The 21,296-nt window shown below is 40.6% G+C and overlaps 1 protein-coding gene and 1 long non-coding RNA gene across 5 annotated transcripts; both read right to left on the bottom strand.

Moving 5' to 3' along the window:
- Positions 1-9,112: 9,112 nt before the first annotated feature.
- On the bottom strand, positions 9,113-10,129 carry LOC143121376 (odorant receptor 131-2-like). Its single transcript, XM_076281734.1, has one exon. It carries the CDS (start codon positions 10,127-10,129, stop codon positions 9,113-9,115), a length of 1,017 nt encoding a protein of 338 aa, XP_076137849.1.
- An 8,122-nt stretch (positions 10,130-18,251) lies between these two features.
- Positions 18,252-20,766, bottom strand: LOC143121954 (uncharacterized). Of its 4 annotated transcripts, none has more exons than XR_012986564.1 (7): positions 20,575-20,766; positions 19,661-19,752; positions 19,418-19,547; positions 19,238-19,303; positions 18,741-18,830; positions 18,550-18,620; positions 18,252-18,423 (listed from the first exon to the last, which is right to left on the bottom strand). It is a non-coding gene; the product is annotated as an uncharacterized LOC143121954 (long non-coding RNA). The 4 variants fall into 4 exon arrangements; XR_012986566.1 differs by lacking the exon at positions 20,575-20,766 and adding an exon at positions 20,315-20,533; XR_012986565.1 differs by lacking the exon at positions 20,575-20,766 and adding an exon at positions 20,065-20,533.
- Between the last annotated feature and the right edge of the window lie 530 nt (positions 20,767-21,296).

The raw sequence follows: 21,296 nt of genomic DNA on the forward strand, positions 1-21,296 counted from the left end.
CGAGACATGGTTTTCAATTTTCTCTTTGTAGGCCAGTTCTCCTCCTGATTCCCCTCTTCAGATCAGTCCTAGCAGTGGAGTATAGGCCTATGTCTTGTGATGATGATAGTTTTAGTGCATGGCTTTGTTATCCTCCAAAGAGGGGTGTAAACAGGGAGGAGCAGAGAGAGGTGATCTGAGAGCCCCATGTGAGGAAGGGGCACTGCCCTGTAGACATGCTTTAAGTTACACGTGGTCACAAGCGTTATATCCCCTGGTGGCGCAGTTCACATATTGAGTGAATTTGGGGAGCACTGACTTTAAGCATGCCTCATTAGTTTTTTCTGAATGCTTAAACACAACCGTGATTCTTATAGCACAATTTCTAAAACTATTAATACTTATAGCAAAACCACTCACTGAGTTCGCAAAACTACAAGCACAAACACTGCTTTGCACTCAGTTTGCAATTTTGTAACACACACTTTGCACGACTGTAGGCACAATTCACTGCACAGCACTCTTTTTGGGGAACTGTAAACACAACTCATGCTTTACACTCAATTTCCAAATGATCAACACACTCCTAGCAAATCTATACACATGTATGGATATTATTTACACTATTTTGCCAACTCTCTGGCACACTTTCTCATGTGAAAACTGTTTTAGATAATTAGTTCACTTTGCAATCAGCCTAAGTAGGGCTGCACAATTAATCGAATTTTAATCACGATCACGATTTTGGCTTCCCACGATCAAATTTACGTGATCGAGCGATATTAAAAATGCGTGCTCTATCCATAGAACCAACCTGGCAACCCATAGAACGCTCCGCTACAAAACAAATCAAGCGCTCCTTAAACTTGTCTGACCATGTGCCTGCAGGCAGCCTACCAATGACCGCTGTTCGCCTGATGCACTGCTCAGTTTGTATGCACTGTGGATAGCATTATGTTAACTATTAGTAGGCTAATAGATTATACAAAAAAACGACGATCAAAAATCAAATGTGTGGTATGTGTGGCGCAGCAGAAGGCCAAGAGCTTGTCCCCCGAAACGGATCATCCGTTGTTCGAAAATATTTCGGATTTCAGGCAAGTGAAGTTAACCAAAAACATAAGCAAAGCAGGACTCATATCGTGAAACACATCACATGACGTAAACCACACATGCCTTTTTTTTATCACGTTAACTTTTAGTCCTTGTTTGCTTCCTCCGATATAGCCTATAATAAGAGTTGAGCTAACGACGGGATCCGTGAATTTATTCATGTATTTTATAAGCTACATGTGCAACCTACAATGCATGCGTTTCAAGACACAGCCTACGCAAAACGAGTTAACAATAATGAAAATGTAGCCACACGTCAGTGGTTTACATATCAACGAATGACTAAACCAGGGGTGTCCAAACTGCGGCCCGCCACGCACTTTAATCCGGCCCGCCGAGCATTTATTAGTTTATTATAGGCTGCTCGCTATTTCTTTCCAGCGATACACGACGTAGTCAACTTTAGGCTACTGCAAACTGCTTTACACTCTTCTTAGACAACGTTTACAATGTCAATGTCAAAACAGCTTGTTACATCGAGATAGATAGTATCTCTATAGCAGCAGATCTAACTATGTTATGCTACTCCATTTTGGAACGTATTTGAGTGCACGAGAGGGAGAGAGCGCGATGGCAACAGTAGTTCCCACTACTGACCATTATAAACTGTAAGAGGGCACAGCCATAGGCACAGCACTAGCCATAGCAAAGAGTCTTTGACAGTGCACCATTTATAAATGATTTAAACAGCATCAAATTAACAGTATTTCTTAAGAAATTAAGTTGTCATTTAAATAATACAAAATGTTATTATTATTATTATTATTATTATTATTATTATTAGTGTGTGGCCCGCAGGCCAATTTTCAAAACCCAATGTGGTCCTTGAGTCAAAAAGTTTGGAAACCCCTGGACTAAGCGATTAAACTCAGGAACAAGAAGCAGAGCTTAACTGGCTAATGGGGAGCGTTGGGAGGATTCCCGGTGGGCCGTTAACTTTTCCCCAAATATTAACAAAGTAGCATGCACAAAAAATTAGTTTGGAAGTTTGGAAGTCGCAGTCAAGTCTATATTTGCAGTAATTTAGGGGAGTAAATGTGAAGGAAAGAATTTGGATGAGCCAGATAGCAAGTCCAATATGTTTAGGGAAAAAATATTTTTGTCACTAAAATGAATTAATAATCGTGATAAATAATCGTGACCTCAATATTGATCAAAATAATCGTGTGTATCATTTTGGCCATAATCGTGCAGCCCTAAGCCTAAGCACTATAAATAAGCCACATGTAATGTAGAATGGGTACAATGGAGGGAGCAGGAAGAGTGAGAAGAGTAAGAATTAGAGGAGGCCGAAGAATAGGACGTGGAGGTGAAGAAGTAGGAGGAAGAGGAGGAGGAAGAGGATGCGGAGGTGAAGAAGCGAGTGGGAGAGGATGACAAGGACAAGGAGGTAAAGTTAGAGGAAGAGGATAAGGAGGAGCAAGAGGAGGACGAGGAAGGGTAAGAAGAGTAAGAAATAGGCCTTTTACAGGCAAAAAAATCAGTCTACATTTGGGGATATTGTCATGTCAGGCCTAGATACGGCATTCCAGAATATATTTTGCCTTGGACTAGGACATTGCATGTGATGTAGACAAAATTTTGAGAGAGACAACCCGATGTAGACTGATTTGTTTTGTCTCAGTGAAATTGCTATTTTGTGTTTTGACTTGGAAAAACACACTTGTGTTTGTTTTGATATGTGTAAATAAACACCAATACTTGAAGTTTAGATCCCTGTATGTTTACAGAACTGTGACAAAAGTATGACCTCAAACTGACATAGGCTAGTCTACCTTAAATGCACAAAGAAAGCAAAAGCCAGATGTGTTTTTTATTTATACCATCAGTGTAGTTGGCACATTGTGCGCTTACTATTGTGATGGCTTGTGTTTACTGTTTGATACGAAAACACCATTTTTACGAAGGTGTGAAAAGTTAAGCAAGGTGTGTTAGCTTTTGCAAGAGAACTACAATGTTTTGCTGTAATGGGTAAAAGGTTTTCCTATTTGTGTGTAGAGTTTTGCAAAAGAAGCCATAGTTACAAAAAATGTGCTTAAGCAATCAGAAAAAACTGCAAAATCACCCACAATCACATGGACTCCGTCCGGATGGGATTTCTGCTGCTGCTTACTGATGGTTTGGTAAAGGTGAGCCGAGCTAACATCAGCGTCCGGTGGAATATAGACTGCTGTCCCAATTGCTACTGTTAGCTCTCTCGGTAGGTAGAAGGGTCTGCACAGCACTGACAGAGACTCTAGATCACGGGAACAGTGACTGTCTATAACGCTCTGCTCGCACCAGTTGTAATTTGTTACTGTTACATGATGTATCAGTTACTGTTTATTCCTCCCATAGAAATACATAGACACTGGACCTCCCGTTAGACTCCTAAAGGGGCGCGGCAGTTGCGAACGCTACGTCACAGAGATACATTTACCATGTTATGAATCATCTCGCTTTATTAACCGTCTCTGATTCAACTAAAATAGAATTCAACATGGAATTTTAGAACCTTACATTGTTGCAGAACAGAATCTTCTGTTAGAATGTTCGGGGGCAGCCATGGGTTAGCGCTTCGGACTTGTAACCGGAGGGTTGCCGGTTCGAACCCCGACCAGTAGGAACGGCTGAAGTGCCCTAACCCCTCACTGCTCCCCGAGCGCCGCTGTTGTAGCAGACAGCTCACTGCGCCGGGATTAGTGCACTGAAAAAAGTGTTTCTGAGCATGTGTAGATATAACATAAATTAAATCTGTGAAATTAACAATAAAAATCTCAGTTTGTATCTTTACATGAAAATGTATTGTTTGAAATTAATCTGCATGTGTTCAAATTACAATAAAATTGTGTGTTTTTTCATTTACATACATTATTAAGTTATCCCAGTCGATATTCTCAAGTACAAACACTCAACAAACAAAAAGCTTGTTTAATTTACGCTGTTCCGTACTCCCGCCAACTGGCACGCATCCGTTGAAAAGAGCAGAAGAAGACCACCGCATTTCCAGAGGCTGGGTTTATGAGTCCACTGAACGTTAAGGTAAGAATACAGTTTGCCAAGTATTGATACCTGGTTATATTTATTTTACTGTCTATGGTTAGATTAGCTTCCATCTTCAAGTTAAACTAAAAGACTCTAGAACAGTACAACTAGTCGAGTCTTTTTGTTTAATTCGAAAATGAATGTTAACGTTAGCAAGTGGCCTTACTCAACTAGTGGACTTAGCCTAGCACTACTAGTCGTGTGTGACGTTAAAACAAAATCCTCGCCAAAATGCATTTGTGTAAATACTCGAGTCAAACGTTAGGTTAAAAGGATATTGACAAAGGCTGCACTTAAGATTGACGATGGTTTAGTTTTCTGGTTAAACGACTTCTTGAATTAGCCAAATTAGAACTACATTTGCTGCCGCTAGGGTGCGTCTGGATTTCTAGGCTATTCTTAAATGGGCTCGCGAATGGGCACAGCCAACTAGCTGCTAGCAGTGATAAACTTGTGTGATAAGGGACCGTAACACTACAACCAACTGCCCGTGGCGAACCCATTCAAAAAGCCATTTGACCCGAAAACTAAACCATGGTTAATCTTAAAAGTGCAGCCTTTGTCATCAATATATTTAATGTAACGAAAGTTTGCTGTTTTTACATCATTTAAAATAAATCCAAGGTACACATAATCATACCTGGGAACAGGTAACATTTAATATACTAGTATATCATGTCAAAACGATCAAATGTTATACTTTCTCGAAGTTTAGTAAGATAAGGAAAGGCCAACAATGTACATGTAAGACTTAAGTCTATGAGAGGCAAGGTCTTTTTGTAACCAGTTCTGCAACCAGCAGACTGATTTATTCAGTGTGGTCTTTGGATTAATTTGTCCATGTCTTTGTTCTGTTTCTCTTGCCCATGTGTGTCTGTCTCATTATGTTTCTACATCTCCATGTCTTGTCTACATCTCTTGGTCTCTCAGATCGAGAAGGAATTCTGCAGGATCACACTGAAGCTATTGCAGTCCTGGGCAAGTTGGACCAACACACACCCAAGCTGTTGCCTGTACAGGAGGAAGGGTGGAGCCGTTGGGAAGAAACTTGATGAGACCCATGACATGTTAAATGAGGCATGTATTTACAACAGTGTGGTAGTAATTAGTTGTATGTAGTAGCTTTCTGATGTCTGTAATGTCATATTTTATATTAATCTCATATTTCTCGTATTAATTAGTAATCTCATTCCATATTTTTGTAGGACGACACAATTGAGTCGCGAAGAGAAGTTGTGATTCGAGGACTCACACTCTACCTTGGTGAAAACACTGGAGAGTTAATGAAGGACTACCAGGTAAAGAAGATATTACTATGCATGAAGGACACAAAGTATAATCAAGAATAAAAAAAACACAAAGTTCAGGACTTTTTTCCATTGTGGTACTGATAATATTTCAGTATTTAATTATTAAAAATGCTGATGTGTAACCATTTGTATAATTATGTAGTTAACAGAACCAAATATATGATACTCTTTATACTGTATAAAGCTGCATTGCTTAATTACTCCAACAAATTGACTTAAAATGGCCTTAAATGGCATTTGATTGAACTCTGTAATACCTGTAGACACCCTTGTTAAGCTACAATACTACTCAAAAGTACCACATAACAATGTGATCATCTGTTTGGAGAGGGGAACAAAGAGTTATGCATCCTTCACATTACTATACAATAAATAAGTCTTATTGTATTTCACAGGTTTTTAATGATGACGATGCTGCGACCATCCAAGAAGCTATTACTACATTTGCCCTCGGCATCTTTGTTGTCAGCAAAGCCAGGGATGGTCTCCCCAAGCAAGCTGGAATAGCCATCGAGGGAGCAGAAGTCCTTTTTGGTATCCCAGATGTGGCACATGCTTGCACCTATCTGATGGGCCTTATCTATGCCTTGGAACTGAGGTACCCTAATAAACTGAAATACACGTTTGAGGTCTTTCAGAAGATCTTCCTAGAGCTAGAGGATGCAAACCAAAAACTGTCCTCCAAAGTCCATGAACTCAAGGTCTGTTTGCAAGCTTAAAATCTATACAGATGGTGTATAGAATGTATTTGGATTTGTTTGTAATAGAATGTATTTTGATTTGTTTTTTTGGCTTTTGTCAAATAAATGTATTTATTTGAGCTAAATGACTTCCAAGTCTTGTTTTGGGTTAAGATGCATAATTATATCTGAGATTGTTTGACTCATGTGGGTTGCTCAGTTTCCAGTGTTGGGCTGCAACCAATGAATTAATCTGTCGATAGTCTTGATAAATTGATTTGTGGATTCGTCCATACAGTGTAAGAAAATGGTGAAAAAAAAATGTCCTAAAATGTCTTGTTTTGTTCTGATCACCAGTTCTCAATTTAAAACATTCACATCAGAGAATCTGGGATTCTTCTTAAAAAAAATGATTTAAAGAAAATTCTAATTGCTGACAAATTATTTAGTTGTTAGCAACTAATTGATCAATCAACTAATCGTTGCAGCTCCTGTCTTTTTATGGTCTACACTTGGCTCCATGGCAGCATATCTTGACATGTGATAAGAGGATTGTCTTTTCGAACACATAGATGACACATACTTAAGTTTTTAAGTAGACCAAACATGATACAAAATATTGTGCCTGATCTACTTAAAAAAGGTAAGGCAACTTTTTGCATCAGATTATTATGTATATAATGCAAGGCTAGTCTTTGTATAGGCTACTTAATTTCTTGAATGTAAGACATGAGTTTTGGAAGTAAAGTCTACTTAACTTTGCAAGTAAAGTCAACTTAGTTTAATTAAGTAGAATTTACTCATAAAATAAGGTTCAGTCATTTACAAAACTAAGTTGACTTTACTTGAAAGATTAAGTTGAATTTACTTGATAAATTAATATTGACTTTACTTACAAAACTCATTTCTTACACACAAGAAATTAAGTAGCCTATACAAAGACCAGCCTTGCTTTAACTACATATTAATCTGATGCAAAAAGTTGCCTTACCTTTTTTAAGTAGATCAGGCTCAATATTTTTATCAGTGTGTGTGCTTCACCTCACTGTGTGTTCACTGTGTGCTGAGTGTGTTTCACTAATTCACGGATAGGGGTAAATGCAGAGACCAAATTTCCCTCACAGGATCAAAAGAGTATATATACCAGATACTTATACAAAACTCCCCTGCAGGGTTTCAAATAATCACCAGGGGCCACTCGACTTGTTTAAAGCGATGTGCAAAAAGTTGAAATGAATGCACTGCACATCATGCCTGTTGATATGGTTGATTACACGAACGAGGCCTTTAAACGTTGGTTGCACATCTCTACAGTGTACAGTGACCTCTTGGTACTACAAACAAACACTCTTTGTAATGCACTGTGGTTTGAAGGTCTTTTATCTTCTTGTGTTAGCAGACTTTAGCAGAGTTTCATGGGTAATAATAGCTTACCCCTGTCACATCATTCAGAGTAGTGATATAAATGCGTGGTTTGATCACTGAAGGACTCGATTTGAAATTATTACCCATCCATAGTCATCACAAACTAATGCATGTGTGCTTAAGCACCTGCATATGTCAGTAGATCTTGTCCCGTTCTTCACCCAATCATCTGGTTAACCAGATATATGCCATAACCATCTACCACTGGCACCTTTTTATCTGTTATGGTAAGCCATAATCATGCCACAGTTCAATCAAACGTCTTTACTTTGCTAGCTCTATGCCAAAACAAAAGCAAATGTATGCCAGACTTCAGCCAGAATGTTTGCTATCTGGGTTATTTCCTATAGAGTTCACAAAATATACCATCACTATAAATATTATACGCCATCCTACAACTTAATGAGAATTAATTTTGGGCCTCCTATAGCTCCTTTCCGACTTAAACCATTCACTTGGTCCCTTGTCTAAACACGCTAAAATCTTGGTGTTTTCCTAGATTCATCTTTGAATTTGAACATACAAAACCCTTTGTTTCTCATAAGGATCTGGAAACACTCATTCCTTCAGTACATCTAGGCTGGACTACTCTGGAATTCTCTGTATTTTGGTTCAACACACTCCACTGTTGCTAGATTACAACTAGTCCAAAACGCAGCTGCCAGACTGACTGGAACTAAAAAGAGAGAGCATATCACTCCAGTGTAGACCCAAGTACACTGGTTATCTGTGCGATTTAGAATAGATTTCAAAATTGTACTATTTGTTTTCAAAGCATTTAATGGTTTAGCACCACAGTACATTTCTGATCTCATTAGTCCTCACACTACCCTTAGGTCAGTTTTCCCAACAACTCCTTTCTGTTCACCCCTCCCGCCTAAAAACCAAAAGTGACCGGGCTTTCTCTGTTACTGTTTTGTAATAGTCTTCATCCCCATTAAGTCCAGCCACACCTTAGATTGTTTTAAATCTAATCAAAAAACCCAACTTTTCTCTTTAGCACTTACTTTAGTACACTCTAATCTCCCCCATGGTTTAATTTCTTAAGTCCATTCTTATTTTTATTTACATTTAAATGAAATATTTTTTATTAATAATTATTTGTTTATTTTAATTACCACTTCTTTATTATTATGTTATGTACTCTTTATTTATTTATTTTTTCTTATGTAGGCATTTTGTATTCTGTATTATATTATCACCGGTATTTGTTGTTTTGTTATTATGTAATCATTTGTAAAGCACTTTGGGTCAACCTGTAAAATGTGCTATGAATAAATTGCCTTGACTTGAGTATAAATGGGTAGTGGACTCATGTGAGATGAATGTTTATTTCTGCTGAGAAGTATTCTTAATGCAAATAACATACATAGGTCACATATAACAAAGTTATAGAAAGATTAACAGGAAAACATAAATACCAATGATTTCTCTGAGCAGATTCAATCTTTATTTCAGCTTACTTCGCTCGTGGATAGCCTTTATATATGTTTTTTATGTTATTACAGAGGTTCAAGACATATATGTTAATTGTAATTTATTGACATTAATCGGTAAAATGAATGATGAAAAATTAGATGATCACTTTGATACGTTTTGCAATTCCTTATTTAGATATTTAACTTGCCACTGGGGGGGAACGTGAGTGTGTGTGGAGATGTCATTAAACTTACAGCAGGCATAGTACCTCAGAGCAGTATAGAACTTTTCATCCCTAAAACCATAGATGAGCGGACTTATCGCTCGGGAAAAAATGTGGAATGCCAAGAAGTCAAAGTAGCGGATGATGAGAAACAAATTAATGTCCCTCATTTTGAGGATGCGAGCTTCGATGAAGGGGCTGACGGCTTCTAGCGTGCAAAAGAAGAGTTGTAAGACGTGCAGTAGCATAGTGCGCTGCCCCTTTGAGGCGGCGTTTCTGTTATCACCCGAGGCCCTTCTGGCAACCCTCATGATCGACCCGTAGGAGAAGCACAAGATGAGCACAGTGAAGACCAGTTTAAGGATGTACACATTGCCCCTCATCATCATATGCCAGTCCCGCTGTAGAAGCACCTCATAGGAACAAGAGGTCATCTTATAAAAGTAGCTCTCTGCTATATAGGAGAGCAGGATGATCAAGTCTACGAGGGGCCGCATGAAGGAGAGGAGCCAGATTATGGTGATGATGAGGACGGTCCTCTGTGGGGTGAAGATATCCACGTGCCTGAGAGGCATGCAGACGGCCACGTAGCGCTCCAGGCACATGGCCAGGATGATGTTGGGCGAGACCTGGGCCAAGGCGTCCATCACGATTAACAGCGGGACGCAGAAAGCCACAGGCACCACGAAGTCCACATAGTAAGAGATGACCCCGCAGTTAGTGAGCAGAAGAAAAATGGCGTCGGCGAGCAAGGTTTGGGCAAACAGTACATAGCGAGCCTCAGTTCCCAGCACCTGTTTCCTTAAGTAGACCAGGAGCATAAAGAGGTCAATGAGGATGAAGGGCCACACGATGACCTGCGCCACCGCTGTGGTTACATGCAGACGGACCGGGTCATTGCCTCGAAACGCGCCCTGGGTGCTGCCATTCACACTTTGGCTGCTATTGACATTCATTGCTTCACTGCCTGCAAAAAAAGGAAATTCATCTTGAATGTAATTAATTACTATCGTAAACATAAATCCTTTGGTCAAAAAACATTCCTTGGTAATAATGAATTATGCATTTATCTTGGTGCAAGCTGTTGACATTTGATTGCACCTATAATTTTCCTGCTCTGCAAATGTAAATGCATAGCCAAGAATACAATTTTTTTTTATTAAAAAAGGTATTTAGGATACTTAATGTTAACAATGTAAAAACTTTTTATTTTACTATGACAATAGTGTTTTGAAAAGAAATCTATGCAATGCACATTTAAATTACCCATTCCATCATAAAACTGTACAATATTTCATGCCCAAGTTATATAACTGATGCATGGTTTGCCCCTAACCCTGTCATGAAACCACTTCAGGCATCCAACCAGTGTTCCTCCTTCTCATTGCAAAAACAGGCGTAATATTGCAAAACTCAATACATAGTTACATATAATTTACAGCTGAATTAAATAAAACTTTTACAACATCAAAACCCTGCAAGACCCTGTTTCTTACTCAGGACTAGTCCCTGCAATACCTGTGGTGGATATTTCTTCACATGTTTAAAGTTGGGGAGGCCCTACCCTCTGAAATCTTTCCACTTTTCATTTTTATGTGGGTTGTTATGAATATTAAGTAGCTCACTAGATGACGTCTTCCAGCCATCATTGTTGTTTTCCACAAGTGTTTGTGTCAGTTTGTCATTATGTCTTTTTACTCTTGAGGCATTGTAGTTTATGCCTCAAAGACCAAGGCACTGTTGTTTATGCCTCAAAGGATATCCACATGGCTATCAGGCTACTAGTGTTGCGCCCGTAACCTGGAAATGTGTTCAAATTTGACAAACAGGTATATGTTCCTAGCAGACTTTTTTCAGTGTTCATGCATGGTTGGAGAAAAGTACCAGGAGGCTATGTTTTTGATGTTTTGACATAAAAGTAAAATATGCAGATGAAAATGTATTTTAGGTCTACATGAAATACTTGTAAAATACATGTAATATATTAAGAAGCATATGTTTTTGAACTGCTCGGGATTTTACATGTTGGAAATTCTCTGTGAAATGATGGCATCAAACATCCTCCAAATTACACAAGTAACACACCTGGTTTAATTATGGGTAACACTTTACTTGATAGTATCGACATAAGAGTGACATGACACTGTCATGACACATGAACCCTAACCCTAATCCTAACCTCTAATCCTGGGCCCTAACCCTAATCCTAATTTGTTATGACAAAAACTAAATGTCACTTAATAACAGAAGCGTTATGTCATAAACGTTTATGACTTGTTTATGACACATTCATGACAGTGTCATGTCACTCGTAAGTATAAGTAAATATACTCTTTTGATCCCGTGAGGGAAATTTGGTCTCTGCATTTATCCCAATCCGTGAATTAGTGAAACACACAGTGTGGTGAAGCACACACTAATCCCGGCGCAGTGAGCTGCCTGCAACAACAGCGGCGCTCGGGGAGCAGTGAGGTCGGGGTTCGAACCGGCAACCCTCCGGTTACAGGTCCGAAGCGCTAACCAGTAGGCCACGGCTGCCCCTAAAATGTTATGTCGATACTGTCAAGTAAAGTGTAACCTAATTATGTAATTTAAAAAAATGAACCAGGTTTAAACTTATTTATGTGTGTATATGTGTGCTCACCCTGTTTTGCCACTACACTGGTGTTATCATTAGGCCTACATGACGATGCAGCCAAGAGAGAAGGACAAAAGTTTTAGAAAGCTAAGCTAAGTTTTGATGGATACAAGTAAAGTGGAAAATGTTGATATATTGTTGGTTCAAAAGGAAGAGTGTACTGCTTTTCTGAGTACCTTGGCATATTAAAATTGTCAAATTGTGAAATGTAAAGGTCAAACTTCTTATTCTCTTTGGTGGAGGTGAAGATACTACTACTACTACTACTACTGAACAGCGCACATGGTGAATGACATGTTCTCACCACGACTATGGTGTTGCCATATGCACCTTATCTAGTCATGGACGTAACATGATGAAGATGGAATAAATGGTGAAATACAGTATCTATGAAAGATCTATGACACTGGCCTTGTGAATTTAGGCCTTACTTACTTAATCTACAGCCCAGGCCTGTTATTAACAACATGTTTATGAACGGTCAGAGCAGCAGTGAAATCCAAATGTTTATACTTTATTTACTTCTGAAACAACTATTGGGGAAAAAATTGGTTGGTCATTAAAGCAGCAGTATCTTCAAATAATTAATGAAACTAAATGAATCACAGTATGTCTGAATGTAAAATGAATGTGGCATTGGTGTTGTGAGTGTAACTTTCAAAATGAACATAAATAAAACTTGCAATACAGTTTGGGAATAAAAAGGTCATCTAAATATGTTCTCAGCACCTATGTGTTTATATAAAAAATATAAAAAATATATTTACATACAGTTAATATTTTTATCTAAATCCATTTTATATACATCCTTAAAAACTGGGCACACATGACAGTGGAACAGAAAGCCCTCCTTAATCACGTCAGTCTACCCATGACATCGCTTATCAAAAAGGCTAGCCTACTGCACGAAAACAAGCGTTGAACGTTGAACACTGGCTGTAGCAGGCTAAGTTGAGGGGTTAAGATGGGTTACACATATGGACGTTTCAAGCTTTTAAAAACGTGCATGTGTTTGTCGTGTCGTAGGGTTCCCCAGGAGTTTTTTTTTAATTCTGTCTACATAACACACCATTTTTTAAACGCAGTTTGGGAGGGACAGACATACTTTTAGCCTACAGAACAAGCAGCTGGCTCATGTGACGTGAACATTGGCTAGGCCTAGCCTACCTTATGCATTATATCACTACGTACCCTGCATCAGTACTCTACTATGCATCCCCTCTATTGAAATCCGAAAATTTCTTCTTATTATTATTATTTTTCTTTTTACCTTTTTGTGCGCGCTATTCAGCCCAAACCGCTTAACGTACAAATTTGGTTCAAACACCGTTCCGTAGATCTTCCAAGGCTTTACCGTCCTATCCGTTTTTCATTTTTGAGAAGTTTATACTTTTTGAGATATTTGTTATTAAAAGTGTATTTTTCCCCCATAGACTTGAATGGGGGCTGTGATGTCATAATAGAGCCAGCTGCGCTCGTTAAGTAGTTCTCAGAGCAGTTCCCAGGCTAATCAGAACACTGGCACAGGTGTCACCTGTGAGGAATTCAACTGTCTCAGCCTCTAAGCATACAATCTAGCTCTACCTGAACTACACATCCTGTTAAAGTGTTTCCTGTGTGTCAAAATAAAAGTCCCAGCCATACATCATGCATTCAGCATTATATCTCCAGAACGGCTTGACGTACATGCTTCAAATTTGGTACGAGTGTTTTTATGGACTCAAAGATGAAGTGAGTTGAAGGTTGAAGGTCAAATGTCAAGGTCAAAAACACCTTGAGTGTGATATCTGAATAATGCCATGTCACACAAGATTCAAATTTGGTTACTCCAAAAGCACCTTTGCAGGTATCACAATTACCCTACCAACATCCCCACCAACACCCTAACCAGCAGACTGCATCCCCTCGTGTAATTCCTCGGAATTGCATTTCTAGTTCGTTATCGTTGCTTCAATCCTATACACGTTATCTCCAGAGTTTGTAAGTTTGTCAGTCAGTTTCAGCCTCTCCTCTACACACCCGTTGGGATTTATTCAGTTTGTTACATTTTGTTACACTTTAGAAGAGAAGATAAAGGGGGCCTCTGCAAGGATGTCATTGTCATTGTGCGATGTACTCAATTATTTAGGCTAGCTCCAGAGTAGGCTAATGACCAGGGTGCGATTTGTAGGGGGGGATGGTGAGGATTTCCCCCCCTCTGGTTTTCCTATCCCTACCTCTGCTAAATTATTTTTATCGTCGGGGGGGACAACATTTATCCTCCCCTGCCCCTCATATTGATTAATGCTACGTGAGTACAGTCTAGTAGGCTAGCCTACATAATAATCTGACATCAGAAACGCACCGTCACCGTCAGCACTGATGCTGCTGACACAGTGGCTGCGTGATAACTTAATTTGGCCTTGATCGTGCAGGACATTTCAGAATGTCGAGTGTGTAATCCATCATAAATGGCTAGGTTCAATGGAAAAGTTAGCTGGACAAATGAAAGAAAACGAGAAGGATTCAGTGAAGCATAATAATGTTTTAGAACCTTCAAAATTAGAAAACTGATGCAACTGAGATGGAGGACAACTGCACGTAGAATAGAACGTAGGCCTATTGTCCGAAGGAACTTACATTAAATGAGGAGATATTTGCTGAATGTCACAAAAAGTGTTACAGAAATTGCTTGGCATCGATTATTCAATGGCTCTTTACCGAAACACCTGTAGTTTACGGAGGACGAACGAGAAAGCACTCGTTTGATAAATCAGCCAGTAGTAGACAAATAACTGTAGCGATCTCACCCTCAGACAAGATTCACCTTTGGCCAGGACGGCCATTTATTGGAACAGGAAGACTCATACGGACACAGACAACTACATAGGGCAACACAGGGGTAGTCTCAGCCGCACATGCTACACACAATAAGGGTTTACCACACACATCAACACGAGGATAAACACATGAGGTACAACCAAAGAGACTAACACGCTAACAAATACACAACATGCTAAACGTAACTACAACTATTATAATCGACATTACACATTCTAGCATTCACTCGCACTGCATTCTGGGAGACACTCATTCCACGTTAAACATGTACATCCACCGACGCTACATAACCCCCTCCCGAGCCATTGTCGTCCCCGGCAATGACAGCTCAGCTCACCGCTCGCGGCTGCGTCGGTGTCAGTCCCAGTGCTTAGTCCAAGTGACCGGAAAGCCTCCGGCTGCACGATAACCCCTCCCGACTGGAAGGGCTATCAGCTGCCTCTGTCACGTCAGTTCTCCCCCGAACAAGCACCAGAACCGGCCAGACGTGGGTCGTGGTGTCGCTTGGGCCCTCAGTTTCCCGCCGTGCAGCTGCACTACCTCAAACAGCAGCAAACAGTCCCACTGCAAGCCGAACCCCCGGATACGCTGGAACCCCTGGACGTTCGGTAGCCCCCTCTGGCTACTGTGACAGCTCGTGGCCGTTGCCACCTGTCCACAGTGTGCCGATCTCCAGGCGGTCAGCAGTCCACGTCGAGGTCCCTCCTCGCGCTGCCCTCTTGTAGAACTTTTGTCGGCTGTCTCTCGAGCACAACGATGCTCCACTGTGGCGGGAAATGGAGACCCCGACCCTCTCAGCAGGCTCGGGACACACAGAAACTCACACACAAAACATGAAAAACATTGCGCCGACTTGTGTCGAACGTGCGCACTTCAAACTTCAACAGTCCACAAAACGATAGCTCCCAAGGCTCTACAGGTCGACGTTACCCTCTTGGTCACTAGCTGGAGCACCGCAAGCTCCCGAACTAGCAGCTATGACTCCATCACACTCTCGACCGGCAGCTGACGCTCTGGAAGTTCTTCCATAGCTGGCGGTGTAAATCCGGCCGCTGTGGTCGTGTTCCAAGGTCGTCAGAGAGTTCGCGCTCTCTATGGATGAGATCCTCGGATGACGGCAGCATCGACATCGGCGTCGAGCCGGGAACTCCTCAGCCGGGGCCGCTTCCTCCAGCGCTGGCAGCTCTCGTCGGCTGTGCAGGGCTGGTCCCGCTGGTCGCCTGCACAGGTTCCGCGCCGGGCCGGAAGGTCCTCCATCCTCAGCGAGCTGACTAGTCCTTAAAAGGACAATTGGAACATCTGCTGAGGTTCGCCGCCATCTTGCTGGTCTGGTCTTCGGCCTTCTTCTCCATCTTGATCTGGCGTAGATCTTCGCGCCCCGGGAGGGGCCCATCCCACTTCTGACACCAATGTAGCGATCTCACCCTCAGACAAGATTCACCTTTGGCCAGGACGGCCATTTATTGGAACAGGAAGACTCATACGGACACAGACAACTACATAGGGCAACACAGGGGTAGTCTCAGCCGCACATGCTACACACAATAAGGGTTTACCACACACATCAACACGAGGATAAACACATGAGGTACAACCAAAGAGACTAACACGCTAACAAATACACAACATGCTAAACGTAACTACAACTATTATAATCGACATTACACATTCTAGCATTCACTCGCACTGCATTCTGGGAGACACTCATTCCACGTTAAACATGTACATCCACCGACGCTACATAACTTTTAGAAATAATCTGTACTGCAAAAACGAATGTTGGTGGGTATTTAAACTATCTAGCGGGTGTTTTCACAGCTGCAAGAAATAGAAGCTTCATATATGTTCTGGTTCGTAAATTATTTTCTTAAACTTCAAGTTGCCCTATAACTTTACTCTCCAAACTCTTCACTGCACTGCAATTAACTGACAGTATGATAGGCAAGGGCGTCGTAGTGGGGGGACAAGTGGGAATAAATTACCCGGACCCCAAGTGGGGGGAGGGCCCCTAAGGAGTTGAATTTTATTTTCCTTAATAATAAATTATTTCCTTAATTTAAAGATCTTAATAAATGTTATTAACTAATATAGATGTAAATATTTCGGGTAAATGCATGATTGATGTATTAAATTGTGTCCAAGCCAACATTGTTTGAGGGCAGGCACCCTCTCCCTTGCACGAAATGGTTCAGTCCGCCTTCCCCTGCTAGGCGCATTTTTGAAGTAACGTTCATTCTGCCGAAGCAGCAATGCAGATGGTCACGGTGTGAAGATGTCTAAGTCTAAGAAAGCTAAATCCGGTTCCCAGAAAAAAAAGAGAGGCAAGAAAAGGAGAAAAAAAGAAATGAGGGAAAACAAGTGTTAACAGCCTTCTTTCCCAAGAAAGGTGAGCCCAATGTGAAAGCAATAGTCTACAAATGAAATTAACTCCTGAAGGTTACAAAACACTTCAATACCACCGCGAATCCGCGATTATCAGTGCTAAAACAGCATTAACACAAAATTAGAAATAACATGATGCCTGATTTATAGCCTACCACAACATTTCAATAGCCTACTAATTCGAAAATTATTATGAGCTAATAGCTTAACTTAGTAGGCTCAATGTTATATAGGTTCATGAGGAAAGGCTGTCAAATTAGTAGCAAAGCTAACTTGTGAAACGCATCACACTCAGTTAGCTATAGATAGCTGTTCTCTCAGCCAAAAGTGTTCAATTTGTATAGATAGCTGTTCTCTCAGCCAAAAGTGTTTTCATTCATTTCATGTTCTATTTTTTAAACATTCTTCAAATAAAACAGAAATTCAGTGAAGTCTTGGGTAATAAGATTATTTTCTGTTATACAGTACATATAAGAGTTGTTAGATTACCCACACAGCAAAAGGACTCCGCGGCGGATGTATGACGGCCTCCGGAACGGACCCGCGAAACGGACCCGTATCGGAGTCCAGATGCTCTCAGGAACGGATCCGCTACGAAGGCGGATCGCGGACCCGTCGTGGCTCCGCGCTGCATCCGCCCCGCATCCGCGATTAAAACCTTACCTCCGCGGCGGGTCCGTTTGGGACCCGCAAATTGATACATACATCCGCCGCGGACCCGCAACGGACTCATAAAGGCTCATCTGGCCCGGGTCCGTTTCGGACCCGTTTATCTCATTTTCAAAATTCCTTCTGTTCTTGCTGTAGGATTAAATAGGATAAACTATAGGATAAAAGTAAAACTATCACTAGGCCTAGCCTAGGCTACTACAGCAAGATAGGCCTACGATTAGCATCGCCTCGTATTTTTAACTTAACAATACTGTCAATAAACCTAACAGAAAAGGTTTAAGTCAAGACATCAATTTACTGTACAAACGTGATCACTACTCAATGGAAATATAAAATGGACATTTATGGAAAGTTACAGGTTATAAGCTATTCTGTTTTTGTTAAGTAGCCTACGTTGCCTAGGCTACTCTACATGAATTTTGAGGTCAAAACCTAATTTAGTGCTTTATCAGCCTAGGTCAGTGCAGACATGAAATATTTTATCTAATAGGCTACAACTTCAATGAAATGCTGTGCTATGCACATCTAAAATATCAGAAAATGAATAACTGGTGAATGACAAGAAGTTCAATAAAAAGATTGTTTAATGCTTATTTCTCCTATTACTCCATTTGTGTGGATGGAGGCGGAACACGTCTCCTCGTTGCCCGATCCACCGCCAGTTGAAACACCTAATTGCGTGCTTGGTGACCTCAGCGTCCGTGGCTGACCGTGTCACCATGTTTTTCCTCACAGCACCTGTAATCAAACAGACAGATATGTTTATGTTTATGGTATGTAGCATCCAAAGCCAAGTATGCTTACACAATACAATATATGAGATAGGTATTAAGGAGATTAAATTTAAAAAGAAACATGACTTACAAAGCTCCTCTGTTCGCTGCACGTTGAGGGCTGGTGTGGGGGTGGAGGGAGTTGAGGAGGGACTGCCATTCCTGGCCCATAGTGAGGTGGGCGGTGTGCGAGAGGGGGAAAAAATGTATTAAATGGTAGTCATCATTGATAATACACATGGGGCCTTTCTATTCACTAATATTTCAGAGATCAGTCCCTACCTTGAGTAACTCTCCGTATGTTAAATGCGGGTGCAGGTGCAGGGAGTTGAGGTGGTGAAGAGTGTTGCGGTCCTGCCTAATGGTGAGGTGCTAAGGGAGAGAAATGGTTGTGATCTGTTAACCATGGTAGGCTGAGAGCTACAGGGCCAAACAATGGCAAACAAAAACAAATCTCTGGTCATACTGGACATGAATTTGTATGTTTCAACATTTTGGTATGCACTATCTATATCAACTCCATGAATGGATTGACATTGAAATCAATGTGTTTCAATACAATCTGATAATAATGAATGAACTTTTCAGGCAATATTGCATGAATGCAGATGTTTTAACTGACAAAATATTTGGCTGAGATTTATGTAATGTATGAAGTATGCAGAAAATCTGAGATGGTAATGCAGATGCAATCTGTTGATTTGAAATAGAGTGACTACTGCTGTGTTAATATAGATGGGGCCACTGTATTCAATTTTATTTCAGAGATCAGTCTTTACCTTAACAGTTTTCTCCAGGTTGAGGGGTAGTGACTCTGCTGCCTGGCACTCGGCAAGATGGTGGAGCTGGAGGAATAGATACAAGGAGAGGGGAATGTCTTTAGCACTAAGAATGTTAACCATATCTCTAATATTAATATTATGATTTAGTTATTTCAATGTTAAGAGATTATTACTTACTTTGCCAGTGCAATTGGCTTAGGTTTGAGGCTTCAACTGATATACCAGGCGAGTTGGAAGGTACCTCAGAGATGCAAAGTCACCATTTACTGGCTCTTCTTCACTCTCATCAGAGTCCCCGAAACGATGGCTGTTAAATAACCATATCATTATGGTTATTGCAATCCCAAAATTTCCAAATATACATATAGTACAAGCATCTCTGGTCTATTTTGGAATGCTACGGGAATGTGTTCACATTACATTTTAACAACCCAGAAAGTATCTTCATCAAGCGAACCCAACAGAGGCAATCGTAACGTTAGATGGTAGAATCCAGCCGATAAAAGTTGACGCTGCAGAACAAACAAAATAGAAGATGGGGACCAAGTTCCATACAGTTAAGTTACGTTAGCATAATAAATCACAAACAGACGCCAATACCCATTAGTTGTCTGAACCGACTTAAACAGTGATTAAAATGCCGAGGCTTTCATTACGAAGATGGCAGAAGGACACTAAAGTTAAGTTACGTATGAGACCAAACTTGGCAAAATGCAAACGTTAATGCACAGCTAGCTAGAAGCTAGGGCTAAACCATTATCAGTGAGTCAACATGCTAAAGTTGTAGCTAGGTAGCTTTCATAGCAGGCGAGTGCTTCACTGACTTCATTGACTGAAATACCAGTGCCAATGTATCAGCTTAATCAAGGATTGCATCGCAAACGTGATCTCAAACATATATATGTATAATAGACATTAGCAATAACTTATGCAATTGCGCCTAGCAGCATGCTAGCTAGCAGCTGTATGCCGCTAGCATAGTAGCACTATGGACTATGGACAACAGCAACACATTAAAACAGACAAGACCAGACTAACGTTAAATAACAATGTGTGTTTTTTAAATCACACTACCATAACATATTCTGCCGAAATTGCTAACCCATTTTAAATCAAATAGGCTACAGACTCATATGAGCATCACAGCTAACAATAACGTTAACTTAGCCTGTTGCTCAAAATTACAAACGTCTGCACTAACGTTAACGTTAGTCCTAATATCAAACAACGTCATTATAATCAATAAACATGATAAGTAAGTTTTAAGTATAAAACCACAAAGGCCAATGTTTAGCTATTGTGAATGTCGCAATATATTAATAAATATCACTTACTCGAGAGGGTTCAGCGCAACCGTGTCCCAGCAAAGAAAATATCCACTAGTATGACTCTTCTCGGCTCTTGGTGTACAGTCATGTTCAACCGTTACAGTACAGGCGCGTCCGCGCCCGCGGATCCGACATGGGTCCACTCAGGACCCGCTGTTTGACAGTAGAATTTACGGAGCCGCCTGGAGGCGGAGCTGATCCTCTGTGCGGCACCAAAACGAATGCGACAGTCACGCGGGTTTGGCGACTTGAAGGCGGATCCGCCTAGGAGTCTACTGCTGTGTGGGTAATTCAATGTGCAGTGTTGGGCAAGTTACTTCAAAAGCGTAATGCATTATTTATTACTTGTTACTGTCATCTCAAAGTAATTTGTTACATTACAGTATTACTGTCTTTGAATTGTAAGGCTTTACACTACGTTTACATTACTTTCACCAAAATAACAGGAAATATGGATTTGGTGTTCTCAATAGATCTTCATGTGTTCAATGCAGCTCATTACACGGCAGGAGGTGATGTGGTATGGCATAATGACTGAGCTAGGCTTAAGGCTAACAAAAGAACAATATAATGGTTGCAGTTGGCTCATGGGACAATGTAGGCCCCAAAGGTCACTCACAACTCATTATAGTAAAATATAGCCATAGTGAAATTCTATGTTAACTAAATGGTTCTCATCATTGCTGGTTGCCTTTCCTTCCACTTACAGTGGTGTAGACTTAATGCAA

The sequence above is a fragment of the Alosa pseudoharengus genome, unplaced genomic scaffold (assembly GCF_046254945.1).
Source record: "Alosa pseudoharengus isolate Yale_2024_CS ecotype anadromous, Long Island Sound unplaced genomic scaffold, YU_APseudo_1.1 YU_APseudo_1.1_scf_13, whole genome shotgun sequence".
NCBI classification, from domain to species: Eukaryota; Metazoa; Chordata; class Actinopteri; order Clupeiformes; family Clupeidae; genus Alosa; species Alosa pseudoharengus.

Excerpts from the sequence above, each read along its gene's own strand:
- LOC143121376 (XM_076281734.1), bottom strand. The coding sequence starts at position 10,129 with ATGAATGTCAATAGCAGCCAAAGTGTGAATGGCAGCACCCAGGGCGCG.